A 14066-nucleotide genomic window follows, 5' to 3' on the forward strand; every position below is an offset into this window, starting at 1 on the left:
GACAGAAATGAAACTGGTCCAGGTAAAGCACTCTGCCTTGTGCCTGCCTCACTGTGGAATAACACGGAGTGAATGTGGCATTTTTACCCCTTGGATTTTCTGTCTCTGGAAGTTATACTTTAATCCACATGCTGTGTTAACCATAAAAATCTATTTATATGTCTCTTAGTAGCTGACGCTAATCTCACGATAAAGAGGTCATAAAGAGTTAATAAAATGCTAGATATCTTCAGCCCACCTCATTCTTGATTTAGAGTATTTATTTCTTTGCCTCACCCTAGAAATGATTTAAAGTATTTTAGTTTACTCCATGGCATATTCGGCGTCCAATGTTAACTAGTTAATTTTCTGTCCTGGAAGAAGGTCAAGCTCTGTTCAATATTTAATGCAAAACAAAACGCAAGGAAATATCTGTCCCTAGCCACTGAAAAATGGACAATTTAGCTTATCAAAAAAAGCAAGAAAAAAATGAAATCAAGAGGTATTCCCTTTTAAATGGTTATTTCCTTTTTTTTTTTGGTTTAAACTGAATGTAAATCAAGGACCTAGAGCCAATTTTGGACTTTAGCTGGTTCAATAGTGAATGTAACACAGGTGGTCCACAGGTCAGGTACATTTGCAAGTGCAATGATCATCTTGGCATGGAGGGACTGTCCAGGGCTGATCAGGATGAAGCTATGTGTGGGAACACAAGCATTTCTAATTCTAGAGGAGCTCTCCCTAGGGAGTGTGGGTGTTTCATCCTCTCCAACATCATCCAGAAGACAAAACCTTTATGGCCTCCCAACTCCCATGGTTCTAATTAAAGGTCACCCAGCGGTATTCCCTAACCCTGTGGCACTGAGAAGAGATATGCCTTAGACAGGGGGCATGGGATTCGGGGTCCTAGAAAGGACGCTGTTCTTTATCATAAATCAGCAAGCAAGCAGGTTATTAAAAAAATTTAACTTGCAAGAACAAGTTTTGCATCAAAAGGTGTGTTAAAAAGGCAGAGTATGATGAGCTTTATAAATGAACACACTCGGGAGGATTTGGGTTATTTGCGTTGTTAGGGCCATTGCAGAAAGCATACCTGTGACAAGAATAAAATTTGTTTTAATTTTTATTATACAATTATGTAATAAAAATGCATTCTCACTTTAAAGAATATAGACATGTAAAACACAACTTTTCCCTTTTCCATGCCCCTCATTCCTTTTCCAAGATTCTACCTTTTCAGTTTGGTGTCTATCTGTCCAGTTCTTTCTCTACGTGTTTATAAACTAAAACAGCATTTTAACTTTATGTAATTGCTACCCTGGAAAATAAGGATCTAGAAATTCTATCCCTAGCATATCTGAAAACATCGAAGATCTGCCAAAAGTGGCTCAGTTATTTTCCAAACCCAAGAATAAAAATTACTTTCTTAGCATATTTAACCCACACTTTACAAGCATTCTCTGAGGTAACAGTAAGTAAAGAGCCCCACTGTACTATTCTAAGAGAGAAAAGAGCAAGAACAGTGAGACTTATATTAAGAAAGCTATTGATTTAGCATTTGTAATGCAGAAAACAAGGCCAGGCTGGGGCAATGGGCTGGGAGGGTTCCGTTCATCTTCAGCTCGTTTCCCGAATGCACACAGCTTCTCTGAGAGCTGGGCTTTAGATTAAATCAAATTCTTCAGACCATTGGTAGGAATTCTTCTGGACAGCTATGTCCTTGGAACATACAAGGACGCTATATAAGCGCAATAGTGTTTTGTGACCTCAGGTGATGCTTGAATCATTAACTAAAAAATGTCCTGAAGCAAATTTTCCCTCAGGCTATCATAAAGCTGAAGAACAAGAGAAATATCAGCTATATCAAGAAGACCCTTTTCTATACAAAATCACCTGCTCCAAAGCACATGGAGGGCATTGCCAGGGGGACGGGGGCGGGGAGGGAGTGTGGGCAGAAACTATGTAGGGGGAGGGGGAGGAGGAAGGGACCATGGCTTGCCAACCAGTTCATTCCAGTTCTCCTCCTGGGAGTAGTTCTGAAATTTCCTGTCCTTGGTAGGGAACTGGCAGCCACAAATAGTGAACTCTAAGGTGCTTTTCTTTAGAGTACCCACGCCACACACCTCACAAATCTTAAGAGATGTAGTACTGCTTCTTGGTACGTTAGACTGTTTTTGTACTTAAGAGTTCTCAGGCTTAGAGTCTGCGCACTGTGCTCCTCAAGCCTCAGAGTTCAGGGTAGAGTTCTCAGGGCCTATTGCAGGAGGCGGGCAAAGGAAACTCTAGACTGGCGTTAACTAGAATATTGTTCTGTTTCTAAGTTCTCACAAGGGTTGGGTGGAAAAAGGTATGTACACTACCGCTTACTAAAAGGCTTAGGCAAACAGCATTAGAAACATTTAGAAAACAAATTTCTTCTCCTTTCAGTATTTTTATTTTTATCTTTTTACAGATTGGCACCTGAGCTAACAACTGTTGCCGATCTTCTTCTTTTTTATTTTTTCCTGCTTTTTCTCTCCAAATCCCCCCAGTACATAGGTGTATACTCTAGTTGTGGGTCCCTCTAGCTGTGGCATGTGGGACGCCACCTCAACGTGGCCCGACGAGCGGTGCCATGTCCCTGCCCAGGATCCGAACCAGTGAAACTCTGGGCCACCGAAGTGGAACGCATGAACTTAACCACTTGGCCATAGAGCCGGCCCCCACTTTCAGCATTTTTATGGCTCAGCTGCACTGTCAACCTTGAGTTGTGACACCAATGTGGTGTGTGATTCAAGCAAGAGTGTGGGAATGGTAGGGCTTGGGTGACAGCCCCAGTGGCATTCCTTACTGGGCCACAGCATTCGAGAGTTCACCTTTAGCCACAACCACTCAAACTTCAGTGGTTTCTAAACCTGTCCCTCTACATCTCCTTACCGTTCAATACCTGACTTTTACTGAACAGCCCTTGAGGTTTCCTATAAGATGTGGGGGGCCCCAAATTCAAGCTCATGGTTGGGAGACAAATGTTACTAAGTGGAATATTTAACATCGAGTCCAGATAAAGATGTCATTTCTAATAGGAGTGTAAAAGATGGATTACTCAAAAAACGGTGTTGAGACAACTGATTTGCCACTTGTAGAAGGAAATAAAGCTGGATTGCTACTTCATGCCTTATACCAACATAAGCTCCAGAGAGATTGAAGATTTAAGTGTAATGATGAAACCATTAAAATACTAGGAAAGGGCAAGCCCTGGTGGCCTAGTGGTTAAGTTTGGTGTGCTCCACTTTGGTGGCCCATGTTCAGTTCCTGGGTGTGGACCTACACAACTTGTCAGTGGCCATGCTGTGTGGCAGCTCACATATAAAAAGAGGAAGATTGGCAACAGATGTTAGCTCAGGGTGAATCTTCCTCAGCCAAACAAAACAAAACAAAACGAAAAATACTAGGAGGAAATATGGGTCATCGTCATAGACTGGGGTGATGTTCCAAAGTATGACATAAAATTCAAGAGTCATAAAGGATAAGATTAACACATTTACCTATGTAAAATCAAACTTCTTTGTGGCCAAAATGATTATAAACAAGGCTTAAAGATATATCATAAATTTGGGGGGAAGTGCTAATTTCCTTGATATTTAAAAAGATACAGTATAAAATGTAGAAGAAAGGAACAGCAAAGAAGAAAGACATACATGGACAATAAACTTGTGAAAAGATGTTCATACACATTCATAAAGAAATGAAAATCAAAGCAATAAATGATATCATTATTACTTTCAGATTAGCAAAGATTAAAATATTTGATAATTACCATTTTTGATATGGGAAGGGGTAATGCCAAACTCTTGGTGGGAACATAAATTAGGCTTTCAGAGGACAATTTGGCTTTAATCTACCTAAAATGTAAAATATATCCTTTGATCTAGCATTTCGACAATCAGGAACTGATCACACAGATACTATTTCTCAAGTCCATAAACAAACATGTACAAGAATATTCGAAAGGGAAGTATTTGTAATAGCACAGAAACAAAGTAAATGCCATCAAGGACATGTAAGACAATGAGGTAGATTGCTATATGCTAATATTTGAAAAGATGTCCAAGGAATCTTATAAAAGCAAAAAAAAAAAATTTGCAAAATTTTCATTTGTGTAAATATGCTTGTGTTTATTTAGAAAATTTCTGGAAGGATACATAATAAATATTAAAAGTGGTTCTTCCAGGGAGTGGGACCAAGTTGGGGGATTTTTTTCTTTCTACTTTAATCTTTCAGTATTTTTTTAAACCCTAAGTTTGAATTATTTTTTAGTAAAAAATCAAAAGATCAAACCTGCAACTAAAACAGAGCAGCATGAGAAAGAAAAGGAGGGGTGAGGTGAGGGGTAGAGATGGGTGACTCCAGCTGGAAACTACTCTGGGCACCTGCAGGCTCAGGGTCACCCTTCACGTGCAGGGCCTGGAAAAAGCTTTCAGGAGGTTGTGGGACCTGGTTTGGAGGCTCAGCACAAGCCTGGATTTCTGGTCTTACGGTGCAGCACCTCAAGTTCTCAGGGGCTCCCAGCACTCATTAGGTCCCTCTGTGGTCCAGAAAGGGCAGGGCTACTCTGTTTATGTGACCTGTGGCCTTGACAGGTGGGTGCAGATTTTGCGGGGGTTCCTAAGGCTCGAATCCTGGGGCTGAGCAGGCCTCTGGATGGCAAGCAGGCAGTGGAGACCACACTATGTCCATCAGTGGAACTGCTTTTGTGGAGGTTATCGTTCAAAGATGCAAGTTGCTTTAGCTAAGCTTTGTTTTTCTGCAAGACATTTCACGGATTCATCAGGCCTGACTGAGCGTCTCACATGGAGGAGGCAGTCAACAGTCTGTTGACCTAACATGGGCTAAATCACACAAGCAATCTTCTTGCCCTTGGCTATTGTATTCTAGGATTCTAGAAGGAATCTAGATTTATGGGAAAAGGGTTATTTTCCTCAGCAGTTTTTACCTGACAAATGCTTTGATTCAGTACTTAACTTTACAGACAGCTGTGAATTAACTTTGAGAAAAAACAGTGCTATTGGAGTATCAGTGGCAGAAGGAGAGATGCCACCTGTCGCCTGTTTAATGTAGGCAACTTGGCAGGAAAAATATATGAAACTACTATGTATACAAAGGTTAAAAAGAGACCTCAGGTATCAATTCTGTTGGGTATCCTACTCAAACACTGGGTAAGATGTCGTGCTGCCTGATTAATCTTCTTGATTAAAGTCAGTTTTCCCAACAAAGCCCAACTCCCAGGCATGCTGGCAAAGTCAGAATCACTCCATAAACCCTTGTAACTTGTTAATCAATGGAGAGTTAAAGTTTCAAGAAAAATGAAACTATCAAAAACTTTATGGGCAATTTACAAGTGACATACATTACGAAATCTGGAGTCAACCTGTACAAATGAAATCCATTCCTTTCAAAGTAAGATTGCTATGTCTCTTGGATGTTCCCAGAAAATATGTGGAAAAGTCCAAGGAAAGATAGATGAACAGATTTGAATCAGGCAATTTGAATCAGAGAATCTTTATGGATTAAAATATAATTCATGGATCTCTTTTAAAACCTAAATCCTTCTCTAAGGACACAGGACTATTTGAAAGGTCTTGTGTGATACAGACATCTCAACTGCAAGTTTGTTTTGGGAGTCAGTCATTGGTCTGCTTCTTGCTGAGTGGCTAAGGCTAAATGGCTCTGCAGGCAGAGCAGGAGGAAGAGAAGGAGCAGTTGGGACAGTGAATGTCTGAGGGATGGCCGGTCCAGGCCTGTGTTGGGGTTGAACGCTGGTGCAGCTACTCTCCCACATTCCAGGGCTGAAAAGAGAAGGGGGTGGCCCACGGGAGTGCCCAGCTGGGGTACAGCTGCAGCACAGCCAGCCTGTGGGAGTCGGGGTTGGTCCTGCAAGTTCAGGGAATAGAATTGGAGCAATTTTTCTGATCTCAGAGCCACAGCCAAGCTACCAACACTGTTAAACAAGTCAGAAATGTTCTGCTCACCCATGATGTGGGCTTGGTTAGTCCAGTTCCACTGGGACAGACCTGCTGCAAAAAACCATGTCTGGGCAAAAGTATGTTCTCCCTAGTCTGTGGAGTTGGGGCTAAAGTCTCGGGTTGGGGAGTGCAGCAAGCTGCCTTAGCTTATTCAGACTTGGAGGCCCTTGGCAGAGAGAGAGGAACAGTGAGAATTTCATTAATAGATGCTGGTTGCCCTGCTGTTCCTGAGAAAGGAAACTCTCTCTGCACAGAACTTCCTGGTCACAGTTTAAAATGTAGCTTCATTTTTCTTTTTAATAAAACTGAGCTGTTTATACCACATAATAAAACTCAACATAAGCAAGAACATTAAAAAAAGTCTTTTGTATTAGGCCCAAAGCTACAAAGCTAAGATTCTATGAATGTTTAAATAAAATTGGATAAATATACATACACTTGGTATGGGAATGACCTGCCTCTGGTCACCCTGAGGAAAAAGAAAAAAAAAAATAATTGTCAGGTTTGAAGAGAAGTAGATCACATACTCAGAAGAAACTTCAAAGCACTCTTGAGTACAGCAGACATATGACTTTCCATTCTCTGTACCCTGGTGATATTTGATGAACAGGAGGAACCCAAAGATTTTCCACAGTTAGGGCACTGGGCTCCACTCTGCCTCCCAGTTACCCCCTCCCCTGACAAACCAGGCTGGGTTCCTGAGGCTCATTAATCATCTTGTTTATTTAAATAGTGCCTCCCTTACTCCCAGGAATTTAATCCTTAATTGGAAAATAAAAATGAAAACCCATACTTTACTTTAATCCATGAACCCCTCTAATAACTGGCTTGTTTCTTCTTTTAAGTAAGTTTTTCCCTAAAAAGACTCAGCCTTAAGTCAATACAACATGCAGGGAAAGGAAGAAATTTCATCAGATTACAAGGAACTCCATGGTCACTCCAGATCCTCTTCTAGGGGAGGACTGGGCAGAAGGAACGAGGCAAGGTACAAGAAGTTCCCTCCGAGGCCACAGATGTGGGGACAGTTTTCCCTGTAAGAGGAACAGAACCTGTATTCATAAGGAGTGTTAAGAAAATTCAGGCCCCAAGGAAAGGCCTCAACCATTCCTCAAGCCTGGAATGCCAGCCATTCCAAACGTGGTTGATGAAAACACTTCATTTGAGCACCATTAAGAAATGCTAATAAAAGAACAAATTTATCTCCACTGAGCATTTCCAGTTTCCGTGCTTCTTCTTGTCTTTTAGATGGTGGGATGAGAGGCAATGAATAGCAGCCTCATGGTTCCTGGTAAGGAGCTACACTGTTTCAAGGTCTCCCACATGGAAGGCTTTGTGAAAAGTGTATCCATCTTTATTGAGGGGGTCACTGGTGACGGGGTCTCTAGGAAGGGGTCAAAGCTGACTGCTGACAGTTGCAGGTGGGTGGCACCTTTCTGAGCTCTGCTCTCACTCTCAGAACCATTTAGCAACTGCCCGATTATCTCTAGCTCCCAGTCACCACCTCTGCGGCGTAACAACAACTGTTGTTTCCTCTTAAGATGATCTCGATGGCTCTTGCCTTTTCCAAGACACTTGGGGCTTGTCTTAAGGATTCTAGCCTGCCTTCTGCCATTATTCAAGGCAGAGCTGTGCTGCTCTCTAACATGACAGCACAATCAAATCAAATCCCAGTTTTCAAGAACTTATGTGAAGAAGTTCATTTCAAAAGCTCTTAAATAATATTATTCCCAATATCTGGACCTAGGAGCAGGTCACTGCCCCAAGTGGGGGAGATTTTGACTAGAAGCTCACAAGTCCATTGGGTCACTGGAGAGTAGGGTTTCTCAACTCCAGTACTACCAACATGCTGAGCCTGATAATTCTGTGTCATGGGGGGCTATCCTGTGCACTGTAGGGTGCTTAATAGCATCCCTGGCCTCTACTCACTAGATGCCAGTAGAACCCCGAGTAATGACAACCAAAAATGTCTCCAGGCAACGCCAAATGTTCCCTAGGGGGCAAAACTGTCTCCAGTTGAGAACCGCTGTGCTAGTGGGAGACTACAAACAGCCCCTATACACAGGTGCCCCTTCAGATAAGATAAGCATATCAGTGATGTGAGAGAGAACAATAACAAATATCTGCAGGCTTGACAAAACACAGACTATGACCAAAGGTGCTACTCTAGACAGATACCTGGGCTTGAAAACTACCTTACAGGTCTACATGTATAAGCGTGTGAGCATACACGGGGTATGCATGTATTAGTGAGTGCCCAGCAACCCTTTTTACTGTGTCCTCACCCTTAGAGGTCCTCCATGGTCTTTGTCATTGGGGTCTTCTGGGTGCTGACTCCTCCTAGCCTCTGGCCAGGGGCTGCAGACTTCTATTTTGGGCCACTGGCCTGCAGGTCCAGCTTGTAACTGTGATAGTGGCAATGGTTGCCACCCCAGGTCACTGCTGCTGAAGCATTTCTCCAGGGCAAAGTAAATATGCAGGGTTGATAGAACTCTAGAGGCCAAGCGCTGCATTCTGTCCACAGCCTTCCTTCTTCCTCTGGCATGTTGAATTCCAAGAGGCAGGAAGAGTCAGGGAGTCAGCAGTAGAGACACGTCTAGAATCTGCTGACACCTAATTGGCCTGGGCTCCATGTTCCAGGTGTCCTGACCAAGCTGAGTGCAAAGGGCAGAGGGTACTCCTCTGGGAATCAGCTGCCCTACTTTGACCCGGGCTCTTTCACTGGAGTCTGATCTCCAGACTGAACAGTCAAGTGTTATGCAGATAATGCATTACTCAGAGTTAACTTAATTCTTCAAAAAGCCATTTTGACAAACGTTAACTGAAGAAAGTCCATGAATGAACACTAAGCCCAGGTGAGCTCAGCTCTGCCAGAGGAACTGCCTTTAAAGGCCTTTATTCTGAGACATACAGCTAAGCACTCCAGGAAACCTTCCAGGGGTGCACCATTTTCTCATGTCATTTCATCTAGGCAGACACTATTTTTAAATAGCTTTTACTGTGACAGCAGTGATTCGCTTCTCTTTTGTTATCCTCTGCAGGCCTCGGGTACAAACTATGTTCCCTTCACTGACGGTGACTCTCCACAGCAGTGATTTATAAATTGGGGAGGCAGAGTATGAGGAAAGCATACTGAGGGGAGATATTAGAATCTGGGGCTGTGACAAGGTTTACAGCGGAATCTTAACATACAAATTCCACTGAAATATTTTTCTACACCAATGCAGAGTACATTTACCGTCTGTTAAGGCAAGCCATCTTTCATTATTTTTTTTCCAAAAATTTCTCAGCTATTCTTAGACATTTTTTTCTTCTATATAAATTTTAAGTCTTCCAGAAAGACAGCACATTTCTCCATAAATAAGAGCCACTGTATCAAAACCTTTTAATGATTCTATTTTTTTGTAGTATTTTGAGTTTTCTATGTATATAATCGTGTTATCTGCAAATAAAACTAATTTTGTATCTTTTCCATATTTGCACCAATGTTTCATTTTCTTGTCTTATTACATTAGCCAGAAACTGCCAATGATTTTTCTATGTTTTTTGCTGTTTATTTTCTATGTATTTGGCTGTACTGTTGATTGGTATATAAAGCTTTATGGCTATTATACACTTGATGTATTAGACCTTTTATCATTATAAAATGTCCCTCCTTCTCCTGTTAATGCTTTTGGCCTTGAATTCTGTTTTGTATGATATTAATGTTGCCACATTTGCTTTCTATTTATTTGAGCTACATTTTACATGCTGCCCATCTCTTTATTTTTGAGCTTTTTCTGTCTCTGTATGTTAGATGTTGGGCCAGAAATTATTAACCACCTACTCTAATAGTCATTAGCACTGTTCACCAAATAATTCCAGTTTTCTTTCTGGGCACATGGTAGGATTACATTTCCATGCCCCTTGAAGTTAGGTGTAGTCATGTGAATTGCTCTGGCCAATAAAATGTAAGTTGAAATGAGGCATGTTACTTTTAAGTGAAAACTTTAAGAGCTTTTTTCTTGCTGTGATAATCATGGAAGCAAAGAGACTATGGGCCTTCCTAAGTCTAGGTTCATGAATGAGGAAAAGATAGAATTATGCAGTCCAATAATGGCAGCTATTAGTCACATGTGGCTAGTCCAAATTAAGAGGTACAAGTGTAAAATACATATCAGATTTTGAAGAGTTAGTAAGATAAAAAGAATGTCAATTTTATCTCATTGATAATTTGTTCTATTGATTACATGTTGAAATAATATTTTGGACATATTGGGTTAAATAAAGTATATTATTAAAATTAATTTCATCTTTTTTTTTTTTTTGAGGAAGATTAGCCCCTGAGCTAACATCTGCTGCCAATCCTCCTCTTTTTGCTGAGGAAGACTGGCCCTGAGCTAACATCCGTGCCCATCTTCCTCTACTTTATATGTGGGGTACCTACCACAGCATGGCTTGCCAAGTGGTGCCATGTCTGCACCCGGGTTCCAAACTGGCGAACCCCAGGACACCAAAGCGGAACATGCACACTTAACTGCTATGTCACCAAGCCAGGCCCTGATTTTATCTTTTAAAAAATATCTTTAGAAATGAGGCTACTAGGAAAATTTAAATTACGTATAATTTAAAGCTCACATTATATTTCTATTGAGTAGTGCCACAGAATGGAAGGCCTAGCCAACCTATGACAAACACGTAGTGTGAGTGAAAAATAAACTTTTATTGTTTAAGCCTCTGAGGTTTTGAGGTTGTTACTGTAGCATAACTGAACCCACACTGACTAGTACATCTACTCAGTAGTCATTCCTCTTTTCCCCTTTGTGAAAAGAGCTCCAATTTTGTCAAGGGCAGCACTATGCTGGTCTAAACTCTTCCCTTTCGGGCCTCCCTTGTTGCTGCATGGTAGCCATGTAACAAAGTTCTCACCAATAAGACATAAGCACGAGTCTCCAGAGCTTTCTCTGAAAGCATCTACTTTCTGTAAAAGGGACAGACATGGCTACTGCTACTCCTCCTTCTCTTCTCCCCTTAAATGTGGATGTGATATCTGAAGCTTGCAACTTTGAGATGATAAACAAGCATGTGGATGAAGGAAAACATGCCAAGGTTGGTGGAACAGAAAGATGGAAAGACAGAAAAACAGAAAGAGTCTGGGTCCCTGATGGCATCATCAGGCATCTAAACTAACCTCAGCAACTGTCAGACTCAGGCTTTTTATGTGAGAAAAATAATCTCTTGTTTGTTTAAGCTATTATTTGTCAGTTTTTTATTTGCTGCCAAAACCATTCCTATCTGGTACAGGTATTTTCTTAGAAACAGCAGACAGCTGAATTTGTCAAGCCAATCTGATATAGTCTTGGTCTTTTGTTAGGAGAATTTAGATCATTAAACTTGGTTTTATGCCTACTCTTTATGTTAGGTTTACTACTACTTATTATGTTATTTGTTCTACTTCTCTTTCCTTAATTTTGATGGCTTGTTCACATTTCTTTCACTCCCGTGAATTTTGAGGATCTATTTTCTAATTAGTAATTAATGTTACTTGTTACAGTTCTATTCCTAATAATCATATTTATTCCTACATTTTCTATAATTATATTGTAACTGAACACCAATCTCACCTAGATTTTTTTCCCACTCTCTGAAACATTACATGTCTGAAAATGCACATCTTTTGTCTTAATAGATAAATGATATCTTGAATCATAATAGATTCAGTAGATAAATGAGTAGATAAAGATATCAGAATTTTTTGTAATTCTTTTCTCTCAGGAGCCTATAAAAATTTTTCCATAGTCTTCTGGTTCTCAGTATTGCTCATGAGAAGTCCGGTATGAGTATAATTCTCTTTTCCTTGAAAATGACTTGTTCTGGTCGTTTGTAAGATTCTCCCTATATACTTAATATACAGAATTTCAAGTGCATATATCTAGGCAGGTGCTCCCCAACCTGCCTCTAGACTTGGTAAGCCCTCTCAATCTGCACATTCAAGAGTTTTTTCAACCCAAGAAAAATTTCTTCTATTACTTTTTCTCTTTCTGGAACTCCTGTTATTTGCATATTAGGTCTCCCAGATGACTCTTCTCCCCTCCCACAATTACCATCTCTGTGTTTCTGGTCTGAATTGTAAGATATTTCTTCCACTTGCTCTTCCAGAACATTAATTCAGCCCTCAGCAGTGACCATTCTCATTCTCCTTTTCCTCAGTTTGTTTTACTGAATTTTTATATTCAGAAATCATTGGATTTTTTTTCAAGCTCTAAAAGTTACTTTTGTACTCAAAATTCATTTCCTGAGTTATCTACTAAAGTTCTCTTTTATCTCTTGCATTGGTTTTACCTTACTCTCATATTCTAGTTTTTTGACTTGGACTTTGTCGGCAGTGGCAAACGAGGGAGCATGGCAAGGCCCAGCAAGGAGTGCTGTTTTCATGGTCCAGCAGAGCCCAAACTGACAAACCACAGAGAGACGAAGAAAGCCTCTGTCTTAGTGGGCTCCTCCAGGGGACAAGAACTGAAAGCAATTCAGCTCATCAGTGCAGCCCCTCCAAGGACCACACACATCAAGTGGGCAGTGTAGGCCCTTTCCAAGGCTCCTGCTGGCTGTTAACCTCATAGGACTGTACATTTCAAGGCTTTGTCCTACGGCTCTAAGAGAGGCAAACATTTTCCTCTGTTGGTGGTTCCCTGCTTCTCACCAAGTACCAGAAAGAATGAATCCTGTGCTGCTCTTTCCCTTGGGGACGTCAGGAAAATTGAAGGCCTTAATGTACTTTCCAGATTGCACCAGCAGGCTCACCTCATGCCATGTGCTCAGGCTATCATCTTCCCAGAATCCTCTTCCTTACATTCATACGTACTTTTAAAATGATTTATTTTCTAATCACAAAAGCAATTTAAGCTTACTTTGTAAAAATTGGGAAAAGAAAAAAGAAAAAAAAGAGAAATAAAGCACAGAGGAGATGAAAAAGTCCTATATGCAAATCCACCAGTCTGAGATAATCTCTTCATATTTGGCACACAACATTCTAGTCTTATAAATGCCTGTATGTGTGTGTGTATGTATATGACTATATACATGCTTATAAATATACCACCTACTACATTTTAGTCTTTTCCCCAAATAATATATTGTGAACACTTGCCTATATCAGTAATATTTATGAGATGTCATTTTTAATGGTTGCATACTATTTGATTGTATGGTTACCCTATAGGTCTTTTACTGTCTATTGTTGCTCATCATGTTGCTTATAATTTTGCAATATTATAATCTATGCTGGATAGTATCTTATAGTTAAATCTTTGCACATCCATAATTATGTCAAAAAGGTAGAACTTCTTGGGTAATCAAATAGGCATATTTTTAAGGTTTTAAGATCATATTGCCAAATTTCCCTCTGAAAAGGTGTAACCAATTAACACTTGTAGCAATAGTCAATTTATATCCTCTACCTTCCCTCTCACTATCCCCATGCCAAACCCCAATATTATCTTTAAAAATAGCTTTGATAATTTGATAGATGGAAAATTCTATCTCATTGTTTTAGTTTGCATTTCTTTGATTACTGACCATATTGAACATTTTTTCAAGTTTATTGACCAATTTTATTTCTTATTTTGTGAAATGCCTGTTCAAATACTTTGTTCATGTTATTTGGGAAATAAAGTTTTATGACTTTTGTGCCCTCAGTCTTGACTATCTTCATAATGAATAATTCCTTTTGCTTCTTTCAGTGATTTTTCACCTGAAGTTCTATTTTGACTGAGATTTAAAAAAAAAAAGAGACTGCTTTCTTTTTGCTTATACATGTGTGATATCTTTCTGCTCATCCTTTTACTTTTAACTGTTCTGAGTAATTTTGTTTCAGATATGTCTGTTAGGCAGCATGTGGGTAGAATTTTATTTTTACCTATTGTGACAATCTGACTTAAAATTTTTTATTTGAGACACATAAAAGAATATATAACAAATATGTTTGTTATTAAACAAAGTAGTTAAACTCATTTAATTTATTATTGGCTCTTTTCCATGCCTCTGTTTCTCCTTTTGTCTTTCCATTTCTTTGTCAGCTACTGGTTCTTTAACTCTCTATTTCATGCATTC

The 14066-nt window shown here is 40.0% G+C and overlaps 1 protein-coding gene across 2 annotated transcripts in view; it reads right to left on the bottom strand.

Annotated features, from left to right (window-relative positions):
• The window catches only part of CTDSPL (CTD small phosphatase like), a 111621-nt gene that overhangs the window by 18562 nt on the left and 78993 nt on the right, over positions 1–14066 (bottom strand). The window contains exon 3 of one of the 2 annotated variants that reach the window (XM_070577272.1): positions 6418–6450. The exons of the other annotated variant lie outside the window; for it this stretch is intronic. Within the exon in view, the coding sequence (XP_070433373.1) occupies positions 6418–6450 (33 nt within the window). The remainder of the gene's footprint in view (positions 1–6417; positions 6451–14066) is intronic. 2 annotated transcript variants of the gene reach the window in all.

This window comes from Equus przewalskii, chromosome 15, assembly GCF_037783145.1.
Source record: "Equus przewalskii isolate Varuska chromosome 15, EquPr2, whole genome shotgun sequence".
Taxonomy (NCBI): domain Eukaryota; kingdom Metazoa; phylum Chordata; class Mammalia; order Perissodactyla; family Equidae; genus Equus; species Equus przewalskii.